The 9581-nt window shown below is 38.1% G+C and overlaps 1 protein-coding gene across 7 annotated transcripts in view; it reads right to left on the bottom strand.

The window, feature by feature from the left end:
• Positions 1–338: 338 nt before the first annotated feature.
• LOC105034963 (uncharacterized) overlaps positions 339–9581 on the bottom strand; it is a 117926-nt gene continuing 108683 nt past the window's right edge. For 3 of the 7 annotated variants that reach the window (XR_012141019.1, XM_010910322.4, XM_073256724.1), the window contains 2 exons: positions 976–1081; positions 339–901 (listed from right to left, as the gene is read on the bottom strand). Coding sequence is in view for 5 of the 7 variants with exons in the window: in XM_010910322.4 (XP_010908624.1) it covers positions 794–901; positions 976–1081 (214 nt within the window). In the remaining 2 variants the exon portion in view is untranslated. Of the gene's footprint in view, positions 1082–9581 lie in introns of all 7 variants that reach the window. The other 4 variants (XM_010910324.4, XM_073256723.1, XM_073256722.1 and 1 more) reach the window with 3 other exon arrangements.

Genomic DNA, 9581 nt, shown 5'->3' with positions numbered 1-9581 from the left:
AAGTCCGAAGTAGTTCGGATTGGAGTTGAACCTGACTAAAAGAAGTCTGGAAGGGATTCGGGGAGCAGCTGATAGTCATAGAAAGTCGGCTGTTGGCGAAGCTTAGTAAGCGCTCGGGACGGTTTAATAGATAACTGGGGGCAACTCATGTCGAAGGAGCTCGGGTGGTGTCGTGGGAGTTCGTCCGTCGGGGAAATTCGGTCAGCACTGCGAGAATCCGACTGTTGGAGAAATCCGAGGAGATACCATCTGCGGTCGAAAGCCGGAGAAGTCTCGGGAGGATCAATCCTGTTAAGAACTTCGGCTGAGGGTTTTTTATACCCAACAGGGACCATAAGTGAAGGCTTAAAATAATTTGCATCAATAGTTCAAAAATCCAGTAGTATTTATTTGGTTCAATACAACTAAATTGATGAGAATCAATAGCTTATCAAATCTAAAAATTCAGCCAAACCCCCACAAACATGTCTGAATTCCCAACCTCCATCTGGGTCTACAAGCAAACCCACGAGCCAGTCCTAGACTAGATTACCATGGAGCAAGTCTAGGCTATAATGAAGCGATATTACATTGCATTTTGTTACATCACCACAGTTATATGCAGTTGTATAAGTGGGACTGCAAGAAAGCATCTGCCAATGCATCAGCCATGCTCGGACATAAAAATAATATATCCTTTGATGAAATGGAACAATTTACAGAAGAGCACTGCTAGCCAGCAAGTCAGCCAAATGCATAAATCACCTCTGCTTGCATACTGGACTGCAGGATGACAGAACCGAAGGAGAAGCATTCAATCATTTGCCTGAGTAAGAGGTTCAGTTTGCACTTTCCATGTCTCGAATTCTACAGCTCTTAGCATGAAGGAACTTGCATTCTGGTGACCACCACCTCCATATTCCTGGATATAGAAGTAACTAATATGAATTTGTTTCCGGATCATGTATCTTAAAAAATTGCTACATAATGCACGACCTGAGAGATGGGTGTTGTGTCCTCAGTATCCACACTTCTGAGGCTTACTTTTAGCATTTGATCATCTCCAAGCTCTGGAACTTTGTACACTACAGCTCCAATACCCCTGAAAATGAAAATCAAAGGAGTAATAACAAGGGCTTAAAAGTATTCTAAGGCAGACCATGACCTGAAATGCATGGTGAACACAAGTTGCAGAGACCAAAGAGAAAAAGTTGTTTCCATGGAAATTAAGCTTTAGGATTAGAAATTCGAGGATACAAAGTCATTGCAAAAAAACCATAGCATACATGCAAGAGTAACACTTTATAGGTACTGGAATATTAAAAGAAATTAAGACTCCAAAATCTGTAAGCAATAGTTATGTCTTGAAAATGATTGAAAAGTGTGACAGCTTAGATTTTAAAGGAAATGAACGCGACTCCCAATTCCTTTAGGACAAAACTCTGTCACTGTAAAAGGTGTCACACCTCCAACATTTAGTCTGATATTCCTTCTGATGATTATCATAAAGATAATTCTTCCAAATCTGATTAAAAAGAAAGCAGTAACATCATGTTGAAGAAGTGAACATGTCTCAACTCCAACTACATTCATCATCCAAAGACCTTGTGAGATTCTACCATGTATACCGTGGTAAGCCACTGATAGATGTCCCCCTTGAAAAGAACAAGGTCCCTTCTCATTAGTGAAAAAAATCCCTCCATATGAAAAATGCTTCAGTCAGATCTAGTGGGTCCGCATGTCTATGCAATAAATCTACATTAACAAGCTACATTCCCTTTGTCACCCACTTTATACCAGCAATGAGAAATTGCGCTGCTGATGGCATTTTACACTTCTCATTCCCTCTTGATGATGACAATTATTAATATAGCTCCAAGATGACATGGATGGAGTGAACTGCACCTCAACTCTCTTTTTCAATTTTTCCCTCTCTTTTCTTTCTTCTCCCTTTTCTTTTATTCCCTTCTTTCACAAATTTCACTGTTAGCCGAGACACTAAATTGATTGCACTGTCGCACAGTACTGATCTACAAAACTTGCTGATGCTAACAAAATGTGGGCTTGTTGCTCTCTTCTATTTTCCAGTGAACTTCATCTTGCAAGAACAAAGACTTGGTGATGCCAGATTCTAGATCTGATAGTAATGATAGCAGTATAATGCAGCAGAAAACAAGTCTATTATGTGCACATGAATGAAGAGTAGCATGCAAAAAATTTCTCAAAAGATATACAACAGTTCAAGTGATTGTGACTTTAATTCATTGTATTGATCCCATCAATGCAATTTGAGGGAACCTCCAAAACCAACATGCACAGGAAATGGGGCATGACCTTCAACTCAGGTATTGGCATTTAATCCTTGTTTAGTAAACGCCCAAAAGAGATACAAAGATGGGGATCGGGAGTAAGATTGAGAGAGAGAGAGAGAGAGAGAGAGAGAGAGGTCTAAGCATTGGGCCCAAGGTCCCTTGGTACCAAATGCCATATCGGTACCTTATTGGTTCGGTACAGTACGGTCAGTATGGTATGGTGAGCACCCATACCATTACAACACTCCATTTTTCTCACTTTCTCAGTTCATCTCCATACAGGTTGGTACACCTTAGTACAAGTTGGTACACATCTCAATATGTCTCGATATGGAGTGGTATTATATGGTATGGGGCCTGTACTAACTCGAATTTGAGTTTCATACTAGTTCCCACCCAATACAATACGATACACCACATACTGAACAATATAGGGTGGTACAGTGGACCATGGTTGGCCCCCTGTTTGCCTAGAGAGAAGAAAGCTATCTCCCTAGTACTCCTCAATCTAGTATATCTATATATCTTTTGGATTTCTCTCTTGGATCTAAGGGGCAATTAACCTAGCCTAAGTGCCCTACAACAAACCATGAGCTGTTGCATCAAGTCAAAGCCTACACCTAGCACCCAATGTCAAGCTTAAGTAGGAATATGAGTTCTAGAATAAGCTAGATCACAATACAAGTTCAGGAGACTGCACATATAGGCCAAGCTTAGGATCATAATTGGGGCAATTAAATGTTTTTTTAAATTAATTAATTATTAATGAATTGGACTCATCAAATCTCATGTAACCTTACTCCTACATTCTAAGTTATTGACCCAAGAAATGATTTTGATGATTACACAACATTAAAGTATAAAAAAAGACTAATGTCTTTAAAGCCTGGTTAAAAATGTTTTTGTAGGAAACTAACCCTTGTGATAAACTTTGAAGTCTTTTGAATACATTTAGGAAGATTTTAATCCAAGAAAAATCAAGTTTGGATGCAAATTTGTTGAGAAAGGCTGAATGGAGAGGTTGGAGTCAACTTATGGCTTCAAGGAGTCGACTCTAGCACGTTCTGACTTTGATATAAAGCACTGGCACGCATCCGAGTCGACTCGGCTGTGATCTGAGCCGGCTTTCTTAGAGAAACAAAAAGACTGTTTTCTGGATACAGGATCTGAGTCGACTTCATTTCTGCCTGAGTCGACTCCACTGCTCTTGACAGCAATAACAGAATGCACAGAACAGTTGCAGAAAATGCCAAAATTAATTTCAAACAGCCAAATTCCGTCCCCTAACGTTCCAAACGGCTAGTTTTCAAATTTAAATTGCTTTAAATGGCCTAGGGAGGACTTGAATTAATGGGGGAACCTAATTGAATACCAAGAATAGCATATTGAAGGAAAAAGAGCCTAGTTTTAGTATTAAATGATTTTAAAAGTGTTTTCCACCTCCACATCTGATAGTTCTTGAATCTTTGAGAGGCTAATCATCAAGAGAAGAGAGAGCAATTAAGTGCCAAGCATTCAAGCAATCCTCAAGGAGCATACAAAGTGTTTTATTTGCTCATTAAGGAACTTTTTATATTGTAATTTCTATTTTGTTGTTTCTTTCTGTAACAAGTTCTAAAGGGCTCAAAACTTGGGGAGTACGTTGTGATTGGTGATCCCGAAAAGCCAACTGGATCGATTGTGATCCCGAAAAACAATCATTGTAGATTTTGGCTGGTAACTCTGAAAACCAACTGGATTGATTGTGATCCCAGAAAACAATCAGTGTAGATTTTGGTTGGTGAGTCTAAAAAACAGAGTTTTTGTGATCCCGTTCAAAACAAACACACTGTAACCAGTGGATTATAATGAAAATTTTCAAGTGGAGCTTAAAGACTGGATGTAAGTGCTTGAAGTACATTGAACCACTATAAATCTCTTATGTTTATGTGGTATGCTTGTGTTTACTTTATATACTTATTTAGCCTGTTATTGATTTATTTCTACTGCTATTCATTGCATTTAATACACACTCATAGCATGTTACTTAGTTGTTTTGAAAAACAGCACATACTTGCTCTAAGATTTTGAAAACCCAATTCAACCTCTTCTTGGGTTGTCTAACGGGGCAACACAAGTGACCTAAGAAAACAATATTACAAGCATTGTTAGGTGGTCCCTTCATGCAATGATTCAGCCACTTGTACTTGTATCTATGAATTTTACTAATTTATTTGTTTTTAAAACATATATGAAATTCAAAGTAATATATATAAGTTAGTTCTATTTAATGTATTCTAAGTCTAAGAACAGAAGCTATGTAAGTGAAAATATTTTGCCTAGTAATATTTCTTTATTAATCAAATTATTCTAGCTAATATTACAGTCCATATTTGATCAATATTGATTTGGTTGTACTAAAACCTGCTATTGTCACATTTCATGATGGTAAATTTTTGTATAAGCTAAGGAGATCTACTTATGTTGGTCCATTATGCACAAAAACCTTTTGGTTGAATATTCCGATACTTTCAAGATTATGCATGCTTGTTGAAATATCTACTCAAAACTGACACAATAATTACCTATGGCCCTCTACGTTATTGGAGATCCTTGATTACAAAGCAATGATCATGAGCCCTTGATAAGGCCAAAATGATGTGATCTAATGAAAAGAGTAGCAATTTTACCACATAGAGCTTGGTCACATAACTAGTCACAATACTCAACTTTTGAAACTTATAATTGGTTGTTTAGGCCCCACATGTGTAGCAATGAAGTAAAGACTGCCATATTGCCTAACAAATGAACATGAGCAAAATCTATTAGGAGGGTCTATGACTCTATGTAATTGTTTCATTGTTGTTTAATTTTCTTAAATTATTGCTCCAAGAAATTAACAAGGTTACCCATTCTTTTGAGTTGAAAATATTGCTGTTAGAGAGGAGCAGGATGAGCAAGAAACATTGTCTAAATTTTCATGCCTATTAAAAGGAAATGATGGACTGCATACTTACCTAGGACACATTTTTTATATTTTTAGTTGTTTAATAATATTATTTTAGAATATGAAATATTATATATAATATAATATATATTTCCTTTTGCTGTATTTTTTTTGATTTCTATATATTACTTAGGAAAATGAGGTGTGCTCTTTTATATGATATTACTTAAAGAATTCATTTGAATGTGGGTTTCAATTCTATATTTTGATTTTTTATATATTTTATTTTGAGGGAAAAATTACTGATGATTGTGGGGTTTGAACTCGTGCATGAAGTTTAAGTCCCTCCTTTAGTCACTCTAGCCAACTATTCTCAAACCCTCTTGGACCTTCTGGTCCCAGCCCTTTGTTTCTCCGTTCCTCCCATTGATCCCTACCAAGGATTCTGGAACCGATACCGAGCCTCGTACTGGTTCCGATGTGGTATGATACGATATATGGTACCGTATGTACCGTGTCAGTACGCCATGGCGTACCGGTTCGGTATCAGTACGCCAACCTTTTTTTCTCGATTTTTCTGTAGAATTTGATTTAAAATTTTTTTTATTACTTTTTAAATTACTTTATATCCAAATTAATGTTTATTTAAGTCATATAACAATTCTACCATCCAAAAAAAAAGTCTAAAAGACTAAAACAATGCAATAATACCAATAAATATATCTAAAGTGCAAATTACAAAGAATAATATGCTAATCTCAGGATCTCTGCTGATCTAATATCTCGTCGAATGTTTGTGTCGCTCGTAGATATCCGTATCATCCACATATTTTGAAGAAACATCAGTCCATCCATCTAACCAAGTAGCACTGTAATCATGAATATTCATCCCATAAGGTATCCTCTCTGAATTATAAGACATATCAGATCTCTCGCTCATTTAACTCTGAGAGGTATCCTCAAGATGATAGTATGACTATGGAAGGCCCCATCCAAATATATCAGTAGCAAAATTTGATCCATAAGGTACTTCAAGCTATATAGGATAGTAGCCACTGAAAGCCGATGTCTCGGATACACTATATCCATATAGATCATAAGCTTCCTATGGATGATAGGATCCATAGTACGAGGATGATCCAAATATATCCATGGATCCTACTCCACGTGCAAGGTCATCTGCAGCTGTATCATGCACTGGACGACCTCTGAAAGACCGTCGTCTATATGAAATCGTCTCCTACAGGGTCTATTAGGTCGTCCACCGTGGTTCTTATGTGGTATGTGTAAATTAGGACTCATCGGTGAATCGAATACCACCCTACGACTGTATCTTATGAATAGTGGTCTCGTATCCTCCAGTCTCTCCCTAATCATCAGATCCATGACTGCTACCATCACTCTCACTGCTGTTGGTCTCTGAATCTGAGTTAATTGACTCCTGCACTCTCGAGGGTGTTGTAGCTGCCGTTCTTTTTTCTTTGCCTTTTGAGCTCCCTCAATGCCCCTCTGTGATCAATCTCGTCTCAGTATTTTTCGCTCAAACATCTAACTGGATGACTCGAACATGGAGTACGTGATGAATGACTCCTCTATGATCCCTCAGACTGTGGCTGATCAAATGAAACTCTATATGGAATATTTCTATCTATCCACTGTTCTGGATCCACCTTGATCTCTCTAGCTACCACACTGACTGGTCATGGAGGAGATCCCGACTCATCAAACTCCAGCTCCTGCTGTTGGCTTGCAAACCATCCAATCATCGAATCCTCATCATCAATGGCATAATCATCTATCGACGGATCCGCATACTTTAGCTGTACTTCATCCTGAACATATTTAAGCCTCAATCTCAAATTATAGTGCTTATAAACAAGATCGTTGAGGTACTTCTGTGTCAGACGGTTTCTCTGTTTGCTGTGGATAAAGACAAAAGTCGATCGATTATGCTCACACCCACTAGAGGAGATCATCTAGAAAAGTGTGGATGGCCACACTTTTCAAATTTATTGCGGACTATCCAAAATGGATCTACCATTCAACTGTCAGAAAATTAAACAAAATTACATATTAGATTTTATGATATTAGTAGGCATGTAATTATTAAAAAATCGGATAGGATGCATGCATAGATTTCAAAACAACTTTGAAAAACAGTGAAAATGATCTAGGTTAAACCCTTTAACCCCACATGCTATAGATCTAATCTACATCTACCCGAGCCCTAGATCTAAGATATGCATATAATCTAAAAATTAAAAATTAAATTGAGATCATATCTCAATACCTTGCTTGGGTTGAAATACACCGCAATCGATGATCCTTGATCTGAAGGTCCTTGAGCTGCACATGTCCGACCTTTACAGATATCCATCGAGATTAATCTCGAACCTTTCTTCTCGTTGTAAATCCTTTTTCTCTAAGAGGAATCTCAGCCTTTTGAATCTTTGATCAACCCTTGATCTTTGACCGCGAACTCAACACTTGAACAGTAGCCTTTCTCCTTGTTCTTGATGTAAAAGCAATCACCCTCACCTTTAAGCGTGTGGAAGATGGGACACCCAACACTTGGGTGTGGAAAAGAGAGGAAGAGATGGTGTGGAGGAGAGAGGAGATTTCAATTCACAAATTGCTACTACTAAAAACCCTAAGAGACCATCTCCTTAAATAGGCATTCTCTTGATTCCAAATCAATATCCAATCAGGCTAAAAAGGTTAGTCCTTATCTCATAGGATCCCTTGCCTTTTAATCTGATTTTCTTCTCAAGAAAATCAAACCCAATTAGAAAAATCCTTGCCTCAAATGTCAAGTAGATGTGGCGCCCTCATCTTATAAAGCAAGATGAGGGGACGCCACATGATCTTTAAGGCAGGTAGTTGGGGCACCAACCCTTGGCGCCCCCTTAGGGTTTAAGTGCATAAGAGAGGGGGTGTGGCCCATCTCTCTCTACTTCCATGCCCAAACAAAAAACCCCTCTTCCTTTCATCCACCCACACCAAGGGGTATGCGCCCCTTGGTCTTTCCAAACAGGGAGGCATGTGCCTCCTCTCTTTTTCCCGTTAATCCTCGCCACAAAAGAAAAATCAAAGGAGAAAATAAGAAGATTTATTTACCAACTAATTAGCTTAATCCAATCCTTTTGAGCCCTTAAATAGGTACCCCTCTAAACCCAAATCAAAATAGATTTAGATTAGGTTCAAAGCTATGGACATGATCCAATCCTTATCTAATAAGAAATCGAAGTCTAGAGAAAAATTAGGTTTAACCATGTGCTAGCATGGTTCTCTTAAACCCAATAAGATTTCACTAAATCCTAACCCAATTAGAACTTCACAAGTCCAATTAGTTAATTCAAGATTAAATCTCTTAATCTGTAACCCCGTAACTTCCATTCTATTTGGTAGTGAGATATATTGTGATGGAGATTACAATATCATCGAAACTCCTTTCGATAGGTTGGAACAATTCTAACTCTGCTCTTCGAGGGTCATCAATCATCAAGACAACGTCCGATGAGTCCCACAATCCATCAGTGACACCTAGCAGTATGTAATGGCATTCTAGTAGAATGAAAGTGTGAACCCCTAGATACAGTTAACGTGTGATTTAGTCCTTCTATCGTGAGTCCTGACTTGATGGAGGCCATGGAGAACTCGTCAGACCCCATCATCAGTTATATGCAAGATTGGCTCAACTCGAGTTTACTTGTGAATCCCGTGGAAACTCTTTTCCAGTATTCACACTTGCTTTGGCCAAAGACTTTTTGAACTCAGTCCTACAAATCGCATAAGACTTCTTCTTTTCTATCAAGATCGATAGATTTCTTCTAGGTGCATCCTACTCCTAACAACGAACCTGAACCTACTATAGCCAACATACACAGCAAGGACCTGAATGGCTAGGGATCAAGAGAACGTGCAGTCAAACTTAGTAGCCTCGCTGCAAATAGTCGATGACACCGCAGGTCAAAGGACCGCTCACACCACTGCAGCATCGAGACAACCACTGACAAGTGAGTAGCATCCAAGTGGTTTCTCATATTGATCACGCTCAGTACAAGTTGTTCTCTAACAACCATCTGTACTCTCACTCCTGTATCCCTATACTGCAGACTCAAGACTCATCTATCCAGAAGAGAGGTGATCTATTTATCGATCTTAAATGGATTGATCACTGTCCTCCGTGACGATCCTTTGATCGGAAACATTTAGAAACTAACCACTAATTAATGTATGTCTCAAATTTTCAACACCTTGAGAATATACAAAATCATCTTTGTTAATTTTTAAGATAAATCATGGACACATAAACATGATTAGAAATAAAAATGCCCTTTATTAATAATAAAAACGTTACAAGT

Source organism: Elaeis guineensis, chromosome 4 (genome assembly GCF_000442705.2).
Source record: "Elaeis guineensis isolate ETL-2024a chromosome 4, EG11, whole genome shotgun sequence".
Taxonomy (NCBI): domain Eukaryota; kingdom Viridiplantae; phylum Streptophyta; class Magnoliopsida; order Arecales; family Arecaceae; genus Elaeis; species Elaeis guineensis.
This window is presented reverse-complemented; position numbering and strand designations above follow the sequence as displayed.